At 56.4% G+C, this 17,243-nt stretch overlaps 2 protein-coding genes across 2 annotated transcripts in view; one reads left to right on the top strand and one right to left on the bottom strand.

Moving 5' to 3' along the window:
* LOC141729543 (uncharacterized) overlaps positions 1 to 17,243 on the top strand; it is a 525,531-nt gene that overhangs the window by 247,652 nt on the left and 260,636 nt on the right. The gene's annotated exons all lie outside the window — the stretch shown is intronic.
* LOC141729517 (low affinity immunoglobulin gamma Fc region receptor II-like) lies at positions 5,777 to 6,906 on the bottom strand. The gene is made up of 4 exons (XM_074544226.1): positions 6,853 to 6,906; positions 6,337 to 6,357; positions 6,019 to 6,249; positions 5,777 to 5,796 (listed from the first exon to the last, which is right to left on the bottom strand). Exons 1-4 carry the CDS (start codon positions 6,899 to 6,901, stop codon positions 5,777 to 5,779), a joined length of 321 nt encoding a protein of 106 aa, XP_074400327.1. The 5' UTR covers positions 6,902 to 6,906.

The raw sequence follows: 17,243 nt of genomic DNA on the forward strand, positions 1-17,243 counted from the left end.
GTGCACCAGAGGCAACCAGAGTCTGGGCCCTTCCAAGAGGCCCAGAGATACTGAGACCTGTGGGCCAATCCCAAGGTGAGGGGGGGCTATAGGGACTTGTGATTTTCTAGCAATAAGTTTGTGTCTTAAAGGTGTGAAGGAATGTGTGAAAGTGAATGAGAAATGAGAGAGTGAATATAGACGAGTTAAAATAGAGTTAATGTAGATTGTGCGTTACAAGTTTTACCACATCTCCTTAGAAGGAAGTGTATTGGGTAGAAGAATGGTGTAAGGAAAAATTTAGGTGTAAGGGGTTGAAAGAAGTATTTAAGCTGTAAATGAAAGTAAGAAACAGAAGCAAGAGATAGATAAATAAGATCTTGAAAAATAGAGCAGAAAACCAGTGAATTAAATACACAGAAAAATAAGAGAATAGAAGTACTTTGGGAGTTAAGTTAGCTGAGAAATACAACTCCTTGCAAAATACAGAGTTTGTCGAAGTTGATGAGAGAAACATACAAGCTATGGAAAAAGAGAAATTACTGATAACATCAAACAGAGAAGCTGAGTTTTGATAAAATCATTAACAGTTGACCATTAATGCCTGTGTTTGAAAGCCTGTTTCAGGTATTCTTCATTACTAAGACGGTTAGACTCACATCACTCTCACCCCCTGGCATTGGACCAGGGTTCAACACTAAGTTTTTCCCTCTGGCACTCTGGTATTGGACCGGACTCCACCCCTTTCTCCTTCTGGCATTGGGCCAGACTCCCAGTTTCTCCTTCTGGCGTTGGGCCAGAGTCCACACCACTCACCTCCGGGCACTGGATAAGGATTCATCCACATCACAAGTTAATTCACCTGAGTATACTGGGATTTAAAGTTGACTCTCAGGAGGAAGAGTCAAAAAGCCTGAACTGTATAGGAAAAATTGGTATCAGAGTTCTAATACTGCTTAAAATGTTTCAAAACTGTTTTGTGTAAATTATGTTGGTAAAAAGTTTAAGGCTGTAAATAAGTAATTCTAGTTTAAGTTCCCCAATATATTTCTAAAGACTCCAGGTTAACCCTCTACAGAACACTCCCCTGGGGGAGGAAACTAAAATTTGTAGGGAACACACCAAGTGAGGTTTAACCAGAGAAGTGGGTAGAAGGGGACTCTAAAGAGCTTGGAAGCTTCTTCTCAGTAAAAAAATTCCCCAAGAGGCAAGGCCGGGTGGGCAGGCTGTGCAAGATGACCCATACCGGACTCTTGGGAAGGGTGGTACTGATGGCTCTGATTGCTGATGTTGCTCTGGGAAGCCCAGCTGAGCCGTGCAGTGAGTGCTACCAACCCCTCTATGAGGAAGAAGTGAGCTCCTTGTCGAGAGTCCACATCAGTTCTAACCCTGATTGTATTAACCCCTCCCAATTTGTTCTTTATCAGAAAAATAAGAGAGTGTATTGGATAGCATACAATACTGCCACTTTTAAGTAGCCACTCCTAGGAGAGTGCCCTATAGGGGAAGCCTGGTTGTGCTTTGAATGTGATGCTGCTGAAACAAGCTCAGCAGATCTAGTAAAAAGCAAAGAAATGGTGAAAATGGTAAGAAAAATTGTTTGTTACAAGTATTTATGTGAGTGTACTGGAAAAGAGATAAACCCCTTTTGGAACACATTTCAGGGGAGCTCTAAACCCCTAGGTTTGATCTCATCTGGCAACTGTGTGGCTAGAGTGATAAAACCAATTTTCTTATTACCCAAAGAAACTGGATCAAGTTTGGGAGTTTGTATGTATAATGATTTGGGAGAAATTAAACAAAACCAGGAAAGTGAAACAGAAATTGAGAAAATCCAAAATTGTAAAAGCCAAGTTTGGATCCCAATATCTCTGTTGAACAAAGTCATCAGGCTCCAGGCAGTATTAAAAATAAAGAATTCAATTATTAGGGACATTTCAAATGAAATAAAAAGATTAGCATGTGTAAATAATCAAGATCAAACTCCTACACTTGATCCTAGTGGGTGGGAGAACTTGGAGATTTTCAGAAGAGATGTATGGGAAAAGGTGGTTTTTCTCGCTGTGTGTGTACTTGGAGGATTGCTCTTTTTACTATGCTTATTTATCTGCTTCAGTAAAACAGTATTTGCTGTGCAGACCAACCTGAAGAAACCAAGAAAAGTAACAAGGTTAAGTAACCATGATTACCAAAGTGCACAAGAGATTTATAGTAGATTCAAAACAAAAAATTGTGAGTTGATGCAAGCTTAAGAATTTAAGCTCGATCAAAGAAAAAGAGGGGGGACTGTTATGAACAAAAATTCGGTTAATATTTTTTTGTGAGAAAGAGCTACAGGGAGGCAGCCAGACCTCTGTCCCTGCCAGGGTTCTGCGCGCTTTGTTATTGTAATCACGGGTCATTGTAGCTTATCGCCTCTTTTCTATTAGTAAAGGCCCTGGCTGGGGTGGGGTGATGGCCCTTCCCTGAGGCTGTGCTCTCTTACAGCATAGGGAAGACACCTGAGAGGGTGGGGGGGGTTATGCAAAGTGACTCCAGGACCAGCATGCTTTTTGGGACCCTGACTCCAAAGGCACAGAGAAAACCCCAAAAACAACGAGCCAAATAAGAGTTGAGAGACTAAAGTGATGTCTGGACGTGAGGAGCCGAGTGCGGAGCCTGCAGAGATGCTGAACACCTTCGGAGCCCCTCTCGCCCTGAGCAGAGAGTCGTCCCAACGCCAGGACCAGGTGGGACAGAGCCAGGGAAAGCAAGAGCTGGTGGGGACACCACGCCCTAAAGGCTCCCACGAGGACTGGATCCCCCGGCTCTGCCCCTAGTGGACAGAGCTGCGCGTGTCCTTCTCATCTGAGACGCCCTGGGAGACGCGACGGGGACTGCAGCCCTGCCGAGCCGCCCAATCCTGAGCTGATCACTTTTAATAAAGGCATTAAGAAGGAGAAGAAGTCTCCTGGCCCTGTTTATTTCAGTTTTCTCAGCCCTGCAAGAAGCACAAAAGCCAGAGTGATACAAGCAGTGAGTCTGTGAAGGCCTTTGATGGTTCTCAGAGCTAGGCTGGCTAAAAACCCGCCCTGCAGGGGCAGCTGGGAGGGAGCCAGACAGGAAATGCAGCAATTTATCAATTTGTCCCTGTTCCCAGGGTACTGAGAGAGCCCCAGGTCTACTGGAAAGAAAGCAACAACAATCTGCTCCTTAACCTGACAGGGACCTGGCTCCTTCCCGAGCTGAATTGACAGAGCTGGACAAACAAAAACCATTTCTCCCAGCTTAATCAAAGAGCTTTATTTTGGGTCCAATAAGAGGGACAAGGGTCCTGTGCCTCCTGGCTCTGGGGAAGGGAATGGGGAGCTCCTGGGGGTACTGGGAGCACTGAGAGCACTAGAACGGGGAACTCTGGGCAACCACATGGGACCCCCACTTGTGGCCACCCCACCGACACGGTGAGCATCCATGGGAGCTTGGGGGCACAGATGGTGGGTGCCCTGAGGTTGGAACCCCCAGTGCCCCCAACGTCACAGCACGTCATCGTAGTCACAGGGGTCCACTGTCCCTCGTTGGGTCCTGACAGCTCTGCATTGGTCACTTGTGGATCCCGAGGTGGGGCAGGGCTGGGGGACACCCATGGGGGCCCTGAGAGTGACACCGGTTGTGGGGACCTGGGTGGGGGTGACACCCGCGGGTGATCTGTCACTGTCACCCTCTGTACTCACCGTTTGCCCATTTGGTGCCCACAATGTGGGGGGTCCAGCACTGCCCCTTCCTCCCAGGGGATCCTGTGAGGATGGGGGGGGTCTAGGTCATGTCTGGGGAGGGGGAGAGGGGAGTCCCAACAAGAGCCTCCCACTCACCTGTCCTGGAGCTTCCTGGCAGCTGCAAGGGAAAGGGGAGGGGGTGACCGTGGGGACACTGGGACCCCTGATCCTTCCTGGGACCTCAGCAGCTCCAACCACCCACGGGATCCCCAAATCCCCACTGCAGCCCCAAATTCCAATGGAACCCTGATTCCCCCAGGATACTCTGATCACCTCTGTACCTCCTGGAACTTCTGCACCACCGCAGTGCCCCCAGTCCCCCTGGTGCCCCCAACCCTCTGAGCCTCCAGAACCCCAAGCATGGCAGAGAGGGGGACCCCCAAATGCCCACAGGACCCACAAAGATCCCCCAACATCCCTGCACAGCCCTCTAGCAGCTCTCCAAACCCTCCAGGAGCTCCCAATGCCACCACAATGTTCCTCAAAGCCCATCTGGGGATGGCCCTGGAGCACAACTAAGACTCTCCAAATTCCCCCCAAATCCCTCAGGAACCCCAGCTGAGGTCACTGCAGGCTCAGTGTCTCCCAAATCAGGCACCCTCGGTCCTGCTGATATCTGCCCCAACTCTGGGGCTCCTCCTCACTCCAGGACCCCAATCCCCCCCCCCCCCATTGTCACCCACCATGGTGGTGCCAGCAGTGACAGCCCCCGATGACAGCCAGGAGAAGGAGCAGGAACAGGAGGGTCCTGCCGACATTCACAGCCACTGCTGGGGACAGAGGGGACACACCAGGGTCACCCTGAACCCCGGGGGTCCTGAACATCCCAGTAACCCTGTGTGACCCCACCTGTGTCCCTGTGTCCCCATGTTGTCACCATCAGGGCCAGCTCAGGGCTGAGTGCCTGGAACACGTGGTGCCCGTCCTGTCCCAGCTGGTTGGTGGCCACGCACTGGTAGGTGCCCGAATGTCCCATATCGATGGCCCTGAGCTCCAGGAGGGGACCCTGGGCCACCTCCTGCCCATTGTGCAGCCAGGTGAAGGTGACAGGGGCTGAGCCCACCTGCACTGAGCAATGCAGGGTCACGGGGTCACCTGCGCGCACCTCATGTGCCAGAGGACAGGGGGTGATGGTGGCATTGGCCACAGGCACTGCAGGGACACAGACAGGGCTGAGGGCACAGGGAGGGGCTCGCAGCCGGTGCTGGGGGATAGGGACGGGAGGGGATGAGAGTGATCGGGGATAGTGGGGACAAGGTTACGCCATGGATGTGTGGAGAAAAGGGGAGTGGTGGAAGGATCCAAGAAAGGTCTCTGGGAGACATGGAGTTGCCCAGGCAGGGGACATCAGGAGGATGTGTGGGCTCCCTGTTCCCATCCCCGCACTCACTGCACACTGTCATGCGGAGCCAGGTGCTGCTCTTCTGCATGGCCCCACCCTTGGAGCACACCTGGCAGCTGTAATTCCCCGAGTGGGAGACGCCCACGGCGGGCACCAGCAGCTGTAGGGACCCCTGCGGGCCCCCCACCACCTGCCTGTCCCAGTAGAACACGTGCAGGAGGGGGGCTTGGGGCCGCAGGGGGCTGGGGGTGCTGAGGCAGCTGAGAGTCAGGGGGAGCTGAAGGATGGCTCAGGGGGACTCTCCAGCACTTGCACTGGGAGGAGCTCAGGGCAGGAGATTGGAGGCAGTGGGGACAGCGAACCCAAGTCCTTGGGGAGGGGCTGTGGGGGTGTTGGGGTGGAAGCTGTGGGGTTCTCACCATGCACTGTCACTGTCACTGGCGCAGACACCACCCACTGCCTGTCTTTCACCCAACCCTTGCAGCAGTAGCACCCACTGTGGTGCAGCTTCAGAGGGAACAGGGTCAGCTCTGTCCCATTTCGGAGCTGCACCAGCTGCTTCTCCTCATGGTAGAAGGACACCCAGGTGACCAGGTTGTTCTGCTGGTCCCGGCAGCGCAGTGTCATCGTGTCCCCCTCCAGCAGTGGCCTTGCTGGCACCTGCAGCACCAGCCAGTCTGGGGAACAAGTGGGTCCTGTCACATCAGGAGGGCTTGGAGGGTCCTGAAGGCGCCACCCAATAGGGAGCCCCCTAGTGGGTCACAGCCAGCACACTGAGGGTCCCCAATTGCAATACAGGGGCCCCTCCACACTGGCATGCTTTCGGATGTCCCCATATGCAGGGGATGGGCTCTGGTCACACAAAAGGTGACCCATGGAGTGCAGCCCACACAGAGCCCTTGGGGTCCCTGCAGGTGCCAGGCTGGGGACACTCAACCCCCTCACCATCTAAGACTCTCATGGGGGGGCTGAGCCCACTGCCGGTTCTGTTACACTCGTAGGTGCCATTCTCAGTGACAGTCAGGCGGTCATGTCCCTGCTGTCCCCAGCGCCGCCCGTCCTTGTACCATGTGGTGGCACTGGTGGTCCCCAAGCCCTGGCAGGTCAGTGTCACTCGGTCCCACAGCACTGCTGGCATCCAGGGGGGCTCCACGATGATCCAGGTGGTCTGGGTGCCTGCAGGTGACAGGGGATGCCAGCCTGCAGGGCCAGCGTGGGGCTGGGCACAGCAGGGTTGGGCCATGACATCCCCTGAGGACTCACCAGCAAGGCCGAGGGTCTGGGCTGGAAGGGAGAAGAGACAGGGCTCAGTGAGTGTGGCACCATGGGGACAGTTGTGCACAGGGGAATGGTTCATAGGGGCTGCCCTTGAACTGTCCCCCTGAGGGAATTGGTGTGGCACAGATGTCTCGATGAGGGCACTGTGCTAGCACAGGTCTCTCCTGCTGACAGCCCCATGGCCTCTGTCTCCATGGCCCATCCACATTGTGCTTGTCTTCTTCTCCCTGTCCCTGCATCCCTGCATCCCTGTGTCCCTGTCCCCACAGCTGCCCCAGCCCCAGGATGCCTCTCCCCACATTCCTATCCCTCCAGCCCTGTTCACCCTCTCCTGTCCCCACGGCCACCCCATGACCCCGGTCACTTCATGCTCTGACTCTTCTGGCATTGGGAACCTCAGGGAACCCCGCAGCTCCCCTGCTCCCAGTACCCACTGCTCTCTGCCTCACCAGGGCCCATCCCCGATGTACTACCAGTCAGGCCCGTGCCCGGGGCACTCACCCCACAGGAGCAGCACCACCTTCCTGGCCATCCCGGTGTCCCCAGCCATGTGCACTGGCTGTCACTCGCTGCTGTGGCCACCGCTCCCCTGGCTGGCGGCTCTTCGGATGAAGGGGAAGGAAGCGAGGTCACATCTTGTCCCCACATGTAGGTGGCACCTGATGGGGGCAGGGTGGCCACAAGCTGGGGACAGGCTGTGGGCAGGGTGGGGGCATGCTGGGGACAAGGCTGTCTCTGGTTAGGTGGCACATGGACTTCCCAGGAACAGGGGGGCTCAGGGGGTTTGGGGAGCCAGGGATGGGTGTCCAGGGGAATGGGGGTCCAGGGAATGGGGGTCCAGGGAATGGGTCCATGGGCAATTGGTGTCGTGAGGAGGGGGAGTCACAGGGGATGGGGGTGCCATGGGAATGGGGGTCCCCAGGGCTGGGGAGACTCAGGGATGGGAGTCCCAGGGGAGGGTGAGCTCCAAGGATTTGGTGTCATGGTTTTGGTTTGCTAATATGAGATATTTTGGTTAATGTAATAATTAGTGTGGTGGGTTTAGTGTTGGTTAATTATTAGTGGATTTATCAGAATGTATTTATTTCATTTTTTTTTTGAGATGAGACTAGAAGAAAGGTAAAGTACATTTAAAACTTTAAAAGGGTGTATAAGAAAATTTTTTAATGAATTTATTAGTAATAAATCCCTCATCAGGGGATTTTTGTGCCAGAGATGGGTGCAGGGGGAATGGGGGGATCTGGGAGTATAAAGGTCCTGGGGGAATGGGGATTTCAGGGCATGGAATGAATGGGAGAGGATTCCTTGGGAATGGGGTCCTGGGCCATGGAGTTCCTGGGCAATGGCAGCCCTGGGATGGAGGTCCCAGGGAAGGGGAGACGGAATGGGGGTCCCATGGTCAGCTTCCCAGGGGAATGAGTTTGCCAGGGATGGACAGTGACTGGATGTGCATGTGGGTCACAGCTCCTTCCCTGGGTGCCTCAGATTTTGGGAAGATTCAGGGGCTAGAGCTGCCTGCTGGGTTGCCCGTGATTTGGGGGGCAACAAGAGGGGATTCAGAGGTGCTCTGGATCTGTGCCACCACAACCTCCAGGGGCATTTCCCGTTCTTCATTTCCATTTCCTTCCTTTTATCCCTCAATTTCACAACCTCCCAGTTCATGCCTTGATGATCCTGGGGAGCTCCTGAGCAGGGAACGAGTTGGGGGAAGCCTAGGGTGGGGGAAGCAGGGGTGAGGGGTCTGCAGGGAGGGCTGGGGAGGCTGTGGGGGATGCAGGAGTGCAGCTTTCCCTCTGCCTACACTTTCACTTTCTCTCTCCTGCAGAAGGAACAGGCTGTTTGTGCTGAGTGTCACATGGGAGGAGGGTTCTGCCCTGGGGGGGGGTAAATACAGGGGGCTCCTGTCCTGGGGGGATCCTGTCCCAGGGGGACACATGCTGGACAAGGGGGTCCTGTCCTGGGGGATGGCAGCTCTTGGTGTTTCAAGACTTCTCCATTCTTGCTCGTCCCCTGCAGAATCTGAGCCAGCAAGAGCCGCTGGGGAATGGAGGCCCAGGAAGGAGCTCCCAAACTCCTGCTCCTTGAAGCCAGTGGCCATCCAAGGGTGGGTCCCAGCCATGGCCCAGCCCCAGTGCACAGGGATGGCCATTGCCCAGCCCTGCTCTGCCCAGCCCCAGGGGGCAGCCAGCACCTGAGGGTCCCCCTGCCCCCTTGGCTTTGATTCTGGCAGCATTAGAGCTGCTGCAGAGGTGAGAATTCTGTGGGGGAAAAAGGCCTGCCTGTGGTTTGCTCAGCCCTGCAAGAAGCACAAAACCCAAAGGGAGCCCAAGCAGTGGCTCTGTGAGGGCCTTTGATGGTTTTCAGAGCAGGGCTGGCTGGAAACCCCCCTGCAGAGGCATTGAGGGGGAGCCAGTCCAGAAATGCTGCAATTGATCGCTTTGTCCCTCTCACCAAGTATTGTAAATACATATAATATTACTGGAATTTAAAAAAAAATGAAATGGAATTTATATATGTAATGTTAAAGTAACTTTGTTACAAAGATATAGTTTTTATGTCTGATGTTAATTAAGCTTTGTGAAATCCCTCATATAAGGATGCTTGTGAAAAAATGTCTGCTTGGATGGGATAACATCTGATGAAGACAGGATGAGGACGCCTGCTACAGATATGCCAACTATCAGCACTCACCACCTGAAGACAGTGTGGACCAAGGCCCAGAAATGAAGATGATTATAAGAAACAGCTAAAAGCACAACCAAGGAATAATGCTCTGAAAAGGCAGATCCAAGGAAAATCCATGCTAAACAATTCTTGGAATATAAATTAGCTTGGGGAAAATGTTTTCTATGCATAAGTGTGTATGAATATGCAAGAGGCTGATCTAAGGGAAAAGGTCTCCAAGAGGTATCCCCAAAGAGAACAGTGTGCTCTTGGCTGAGTGCCAAGATGCACCCAGCCATAACAACCTTTGCTCTATGATCCTTGTATCCTATTGTCCTTTATTAAACTTCTAAAATTTTCACAGAAGAGAGAATGTGGTTTTCACATGCTGCAAAGACAAGAATTCTGTGAGGGAAAAAGGCCTGCCTGTGGTTTGCTCAGCCCTGCAAGAAGCACAAAACCCAAAAGCAGCCCAAGCAGTGTCACTGAGAGGGCCTTTGATGGTTTCCAGAGCAGGGCTGGCTGGAAACTGCCCCTACAAGGGCAACTGTGGTAGAACCAGTCCAGAAATGCAGCAATGGATCACTTTATCCTTTAGGCAAGTGACTGGGAGAGACCCGAAAATCCTGCAAAGACAACAACCATCTGCTCAACAATTTGACCAGGACACTCCTCCTTCCTCTCTCAAAACTGCAGCCCTTTAGAACATCCTGGAAAGTATTTTTGGGTTCTGGCTCAGTTGTGAGACAAGAGAGAAAAGGATGGAAATGTTGAACAGGGGGTTTACCCCGCGGCTGTGGTGGGGCTGTGGACAGGGACCCTGTCTCGATTCCAGGTGTCCCCAGAGCTGCTCCATCCCTGCCCTCCTCACCTGCACAGGGCACAGGGAATAGACAGGGCTCTGCCTCACACCTGTCCCGCCCTTTCCAGGGTACCCCTCCACTTCCCGGAGCTGTGGGAGCCTTACCCTGGCAACGCTCGGTCCCCACACATCGTGACAGTGGCTTCGGACACGCTGCCACAGTCGGTTCGGACACCCCGTGACCATCCCGGCACTCGCAACGTGATGGCAGTTGGGCTCCTTCCCGGTGCTCCAGGACCACCATTGTGGTCCCTCCTTTCCGCAGACCCCACCGCAGGGTCTCTGCTCCCCCCTGTCCCGGGGTCTCCCCTCCGCCGTTTGCTCCCTCCACGCTCGGGGCTCCCCAGTGGGGTCCCGGTCCCTCCATCCCAGCCCTTCCCACCCGCTGCCCCCCGGCCCCTCCGGCCGCGCCCCCCCGACAGCCCCAGGGCTGGCACCGGCAGAGGCTGCCGAGCCCCTGCAGGATGAGACGTTCCTGGGGCAGCGCCGGCTGAGCGGGGCCCGGCTCCCTCACGCCGTCCTTGCCTGCAGCACTCGGACTCCAGCAGCCCCGGGCTGCTCCTTCGGGATGTGCTGACCGCTCACGGAGTGCTGCCCTTTGTGGGGAACGAGCCCGGGAGTATCCGAATCATCCCCAAGGCCTGGGCCGGGAAGTCCTTTGAGGCTGTGCCTGAGCCCTGAGGGGTTTGGGAGCCTGATGGGTGTCACTGCTCTGTCTCAAAATCTGGGGGGAGCAGGAATGGCAAGTGGTGTCCCACCATGGCCCGGCCCCCGTGGGCCTCACCTGAGCACCCTGCAGAATTCCCGGCACTCCTGCTCCACCTGCATGGCCAAGTGCTGCTCCCATGGGCCACCTGCTCCAGCCGCTCCCGCCTCAGCCACAGAATCCCAAAATCCCTGGGAGAGGCAGCAGAGCCGTGTGTTTCTGCACAGGGATGCTTTGGGAACATAGAAGACCTTCAGGAATCCCAACAATAATTACAACACCTCATGAAGGGTCTGCAGCAGAACAGGGGCATTGGCCCAAACAGCTCCAATTTAGCCCCATTTTGCCCTCCCAAGGCACAGCTCCCAGCCCTCACTATCTCTGTGCTCCAGCTGCAGCTGCAGAGTCCTCAGGGCTGTGCCTCTGCTCTCCTCCTCCCCTGGGGCTGCTGTGTCAGAACCAGCAGTGGCCCAGGAATAGCAGGAAATCCAAATGTGCTCTGCAGCCACCTGAGGAGCCCTGGCAGAGTCAGCACCGAGCACTAGCTTTCTTTAGCATCCCAGGGAAATTCAACATTCCCAGAGCTGCTGTGCCCAGGCTGAAGGAGGAAAAGGGAATGAAAGGCTGTAAAGCAATCAGAAGTGATGTTGTGGATCTGAGACATGTCAGGCGCTGCCTTTCTTCCCTCCGGGATTATAGAAAGTAATTACAGTTGTTGTGCAGGGTGTGTGTCTGGCCCCGGGACGCTGCTACGCTGCCAGTGGGCACTGGGATCCAACCTGCTGCCTTGGCGGCTTCTGACCGCTTCCGGTGGTGGTGTCAGGAGCGATTGGTGGCCATGAGTTTGCAAAAGGAGCAATTTCCCCTCCTCCCTCCTGTCTGAGGCAGCCATGGCCCCTGAGGGGATGGAGCTGGAGCGGGGCGCCCCCTGCTGGCCAGGAGTGCTCCCTGCAGCACCCCCTGCTGGCCGCGCTTATAACTGCCACAAAAACCAACAGCACTGAGCAGGAGGAAAAGTTCTGGGTTTGTGTTGTTTGTTCTGTTCTGGTTTATTAATTTCCCAGTAAAGAGCTGTTATTCATTCTCCAACACTTTGGCCTGAAAGCCCCATAATTTTTGAAATTATTAGAAGTTTTAAGCATGGGTCTTAGTTCCGTTCCAGGAACATTCCCACTTTCCTTGGCAAATATTTCTCATTTAAACGAGTGGTCAAATCCTGGGTTCCAGTGTGGATGGGACAGAGACCTCAACTGAAGACAGGGTCAGGAACTGTGCACATCATGCTCTGCCCTTTAAGCCAGTTGGGCCACCAAGCACCCTCTCCCCAGGTGGCATGTCTGGTCTCCTTGCCACTCAGGAGCTGGCTTTGGCAGAGTGTCACAATGTCCCCAGTGTGCCATGGATGACAGACTGATGGACGGACGGGGCCCTGTCTCAGCAAAAGCAAGGTCTGCCCCACCCCTGCCAGACACAGGTGTTCCAAAATGTCTCCAGACATCAAACTTTTCCTGTCTCTCATACCCCACCCTGTGCCATGGCCTGATCCTGACTGCCCTGGCAAAGGGGGAGGCTCTGGAATCCCCACAGAGCCTTTTTGACATCATTGTGGGGGAAACACAGCAGAAGAGGGGTTTGGGACAGGGGACAAGAGAATCCAGAGGCTCCTAAATGCCACTTTGGCCATCAGAGCAGTGAAGTTCTGGGACCTGCTGGGTTCCTCCTGGTGGAGGAATCGTGCCAGGGGAAACCTCTGGAGTTTGTTCCTTGTTGGGTGCTTTCCCTGGAAATTGTTCCTTTTGTGACCATTTGAATTCTGAATCTTGAGAACTGAGAAGTACTGGTTCAACAACCAGGCGGGACCCTCCTCCTTCCTGAGCCAAACGGGGCAGAGCTAAACAAACAAAAACCGTTTCTTCTGGTTTAATCAAAAAGCTGATATTTGGGTCCAGTCAAAGGGACAAGGGTCCTGTGCCTCCTGGTAGTAGAGGAGGAAATGGGGAGCCCCTGGGGGTACTGGGAGCACTGGGAGCACTTGAACGGGGAGCCCTGGGCAGCCCCGCATGGAAGCCCCCACTCGTGGCCACTCCCTGGGCTCAATGGGCACCCATGGGAGCTGGGGATGCCCTTGGGCAGGGACCCCAGTGCTCCCTGTGCCCTCAGTGTCACAGCACGTTCTCGCAGATGTCACTGGGATCCTGCTGCCTCCGGTGGGGTCCTGGCAGCTCTGCGTAGGTCACCTGGGAGGTTGTGGCGCGGGGGGGCCCTGTGGAAGACGCCGGTTGTGGGGATCTGGATTGAGGGTGACACCCGTGGATGATGTCCCCCGTGTCCGCCCTGTACTCACCACCTGCCTTCTTGGTGCTCACGACATCACTATACAGCACGTCCCCCACCTCTGGGGGAGCTGAGGGTTCTGGGGGGACCCTGCAGGGGATAAGGGGGTGTCTGTGGGCATGGGGGGGTTTGTTGTGGGGGTAAAATGGAGGTTCAAACCTGGAGTCCTTCACTCACCTTTCTTGTTGTTTCCTGAAGGCTGCAAAAGAAAAGCATGAGGGGTGACTCTGGGGTTCTCAGGGCTTCTGAACACCATCGGGACCCCTGACTGTCCCTGGGACCCTCAAGCATCTTTAAAAGTCCCAAAATACCTTAAACCAACCTTTGAATCCACTGAGACCCCAGAGTCCCAAAAACTCCCACAAAACCCCCGACAGAACACCCAACTTCCCTGCACAACCCCGCACAATCTCCCTAAATCCCCCAGGACGCAAGCTGAGGTCTCTGCAGGCTCAGTTTCTCCCAAGTCAGGAGCTGTTGGTGACACTCTATGGCCCCCATGCCCTGGGGGGGCTTCACCCCAATCCCTGGGAACCCCATCCCCCCGTATTGTCACCCACCACAGCAGTGCCAGTGGTAACAGCCCCCGATGACAGCCAGGAGCAGGAGCAGGATCAGCAGAGACCCACTGAGCCCTAGAGCCACTGCTGGGGACAGAGAGAGACACATTGGTGTCACCCAGAAGCCCAGGGGTCCTGCACCCCCCGTGTGACCCAGTGTGACCCCACCTGTGTCCCTGTGTCCCCGCGCTGTCACAGCCAGGACCAGCTCAGGGCTGAGTGCCTGGAACACGCGGTGCCCGTCCTGTCCCAGCTGGTTGGTGGCCACGCACTGGTAGGTGCCTGAATGTTCCACATCAATGTCCCAGAACTCCAGCAGGGGACCCTGGGCCACCTCCTGCCCATTGTGCAGCCAGGTGAAGGTGACAGGGGCTGAGCCCACCTGCACTGAGCAGCGCAGGGACACGAGGTCACCGGCATGCACTTGGTGTGACAGGGGACCAGGGGTGATGGTGGCATTGGCCACAGGCACTGTGGGGACACAGACAGGGCTGGCACCAGGCGAGGTGGGATGGGGGAGCTGTGGGTTGGGTCACCCCCAGTCCGAGGGTCCTGCTTGCCCAGGACGGTGACATTCAGGGGGTCACTCTCAGCCACGCTGTCCCTGTCGCTGACCCGGCACCAGTACTGGCCGCTGTCACTGTCCCCAACGTGGCACAGCTCCAGGCAGGGCCGGTTCCCAGCAGTGCCCCTGAACCCTCCCGGTGCCAGGAGAAGGACAGAGGACCTGTCCCTATGGCCACCGCATAGCTCAGCACCAGTCAGTCCCTGCTGCACCGGTCCCCCGGAGGCTGCACTGACAGGGACACCCCCAAGGGCGGGACCCCTTGGATGGGGGGACACCAGGGAACAGTGAGAGACCCGGGGGGGTGGGGGGGGGATGGGAGAGTGGAAGTGGGACCACAGTGAGGAAAAGGAGGCACAGAGATAGGAGGGGGGCTTGGAACGGGACCCCAAAGAATGATGGAGGGCTCAGGGATGAGTAACCTGGAGAGGAAGATGGAGAGACCCCAGGAAGAGTATGTAAAACCAGGGAGGGAATGGTGATATTGAGAACCATGGAGGGAGATCAGAGAGGGCTGAGGTTGAATCAGGGACAGATGAAGGGATCCCAGTGAGGAATGGGGGGACACAGAGGGTGACCCAAGAAGGAATGAGGGGATGTGGAAAAAGATTACCAGAAAGATGAGGGTACCCACGTAGAGCTGGGGGATCTGGTGAGGTACCCAGGAAAGGATGGGGGACCCGGGTAGTTATGGGGATCCCCAGACAGGGCAGAGGCCCCCGAGGAGGCTGTGGGGGCTCCCTGTGCCCATCCCCTCACTCACTGTGCACCGTGATGTGGAGCCGGGTGCTGCTCTTCCGCACGGCCCCCCCTCGGATTGCACCTGGCAGCTGTAATTCCCCGAGTGGGAGACCCCCACGGTGGGCACCAACAGCTGTGGGGACCCCTGTGGGCCCCCCACCACCTGCCTGTCCCGGTAGAACACATGCAGGAGGGGGGCTCGGGGCCGCAGGGGGCTGGGGGTGCTGAGGCAGCTGAGAGTCAGGGGGGATCCCACAGTAAGATAAGGGGGACCCTCCAGCACCGGCACTGAGAAGAGCTCTGGGAAGGAGAGGGGAGGGAGGTTTGTGAGCCTGAGTCCCTGGGGAGGGGCTGTGAGGGTGTCACGGTGGCGGCTGTGGGGTGCTCACTGTGCACTGTCACTGTCACTGAAGCCAAGTGCGCCCACGGTGCCACCTTGGAGTCCACCTGGCCCCTGCAGCTGTAGCGGCCACTGTGGTTCCGCTGCAGAGGGGACAGGGACAGCTCGGTCCCATTGAGGGACCTCTCCACCTCCTTGTCGCCATGGTGGAATCGCACCCCAGTGACCAACATGTTCTCCCAGCGCCGGCAGCGCAGTGTCACCATGTCCCCCTCCAGTAGCTCTTGCGCCGGCACCTGCAGCACCAGTCGGGCTGTGGAACATGGGAGTCTTAGGACACCTGTGGCATTAGATTTTCTCAAGGACCCTCGAATTGGAACACATCCAGGCGCAGCAGGGTTCCCTGAATCTAGAACTGGTGTCCCTCCACTCTGAGATGCTCTGGGATCTCCCTGTGTACAGGCTCTGGTCACACCAGGAGGTGACCCAAGGAGCAGAGCACACCCAGAGACCTTTGGGTTCCCGCAAGTGCGAGGCTGGAGGCAACCAAACCCCTCTCACCTTTTGAGACGGTCACAGGGGGGCTGTGCCCAGTGCCGGGTCTGTCACACGTGTAGGTGCCACTCTCGGTGACAGTGAAGTGGTCCAGTCCCTGCTGCCCCCAGCGCTGCCCGTCCTTGTACCAGGTGGTGGCACCGGCAGTGCCCGAGCCCTGACAGGTCAGTTTCACCCGGTCCCACAGCACTGCTGGCCTCCAGGGGGGCTCCACCAGGAGTTGGGTGGTCTGGGCACCTGCGGGTGACAGGGGACACCAGCCTGCCAGGGCCAGTGTGGGTCTGGGGACAGCAGGATGCGGCCATGGCATCCCCCGATGACTCACCAATGAGGCCAAGGGTCTGGGCTGGAAGGGAGAAGGGACAGGGCTTGGTGAGGGTGTCATCACAGGGACATTGGAAAGGATGGACTGGGTGTGGGGGCTGTCCATAAACTGTCATAGTGTGGCATGTACCCCTTGGGGGCAGAGACACATCAACTAGCCCTTGCTCAGTTAGGCCATGGGGACACATTGGACACCCAGAAATGGAGACTCAACGGTGGTTGCAGTGGTCACTCCCACCAGTCCCATGATAGTTCCCCAAATCGCTGTCCCCCATTATTGTCCCCCCTCTCCTGTCCCCACAGCCCTGGTCACCTCATGCTCTGCCTCTGTGGCCTTTCGGGACCTCAGGGCACCCTGCAGCTCCCCTGTGCCCCCTCCCCACCAGTCTCTGCCTCACCAGGGCCAATCCCCAGGGTGTCAGGCCTGTGCCCAGGGGACTCACCCCACAGGAGCAGTGCCACCTTCCTGGCCATCCTGGTGTCCCCAGCCATGTGCACTGGCTGTCACTTGCTGCTGTGGCCACCGCTCCCCTGGCTGGTGGCTCTTCGGATGAAGGGGAAGGAAGCGAGGTCACGTCCGTACCCATGTGTAGGTGGCCCTTGGTGGGGGCAGAGTGGGGACAGGATGGGGGCAGGGTGGGGACCTTGTGGGACATGGGGGTGATGGTGGGACATGGTGGGGACAGAATTTGGAGTCTGAGGTGGTGTAGGGAACCAGAAATAGGTGTCCAGAGGAATGGGGTGCCCAGGGATGGGGTCCCATGGGAATGGGGGTCCCAGTGGATGGATGGACTCAGACTTGGGGATGAGGATGCCAGAACAATGTGGCCTCCAGGGATTTGTGATCATGGGATGGGGGCCAAGGGATGGGGGTGCCAGGGGAAAGGGGAACCCTGTGAGAATGGGGGCCCGGGTGGAATCAATGTCCCCAAGGGAATGGGGCTCCCAGGGACTGGAATTACCAGGATGGAGTTCTTTGAGGTAGGAGATTGTGAGGAACTGCAGTCCAGGGAAGGGGTCTTAGGGAAGGAGGGACAAAAGGAAATCAGATTCCCATGATTGGGGTCCCAAATGAATGGGGGTGCCAGGGATGGGCAGTGGCTGGGGGCGCATGGGGGTCACAGCTCCTTTTCTGGGTGCCTCAGATTTTGGGGTGACCCATGGCCAGGTGCTGCCCCCTTGGGATGCTTGTTTCCTGTGCAGGTATCACATGGGGATCCTGGGTAGCTCTGCTTCTGTGC

The sequence above is a fragment of the Zonotrichia albicollis genome, chromosome 7 (genome assembly GCF_047830755.1).
Source record: "Zonotrichia albicollis isolate bZonAlb1 chromosome 7, bZonAlb1.hap1, whole genome shotgun sequence".
NCBI lineage: Eukaryota > Metazoa > Chordata > Aves > Passeriformes > Passerellidae > Zonotrichia > Zonotrichia albicollis.

Excerpts from the sequence above, each read along its gene's own strand:
- LOC141729517 (XM_074544226.1), bottom strand. The coding sequence starts at position 6,901 with ATGGCTGGGGACACCGGGATGGCCAGGAAGGTGGTGCTGCTCCTGTGG. Across the intron at positions 6,250-6,336 it reads CCAGACCCTCGGCCTTGCTG|GCACCCAGACCACCTGGATC; the intron begins GTGAGTCCTCAG and ends TGTCACCTGCAG. Across the intron at positions 5,797-6,018 it reads CCCCATGAGAGTCTTAGATG|GACCCTCCAAGCCCTCCTGA; the intron begins GTGAGGGGGTTG and ends TGGCGCCTTCAG.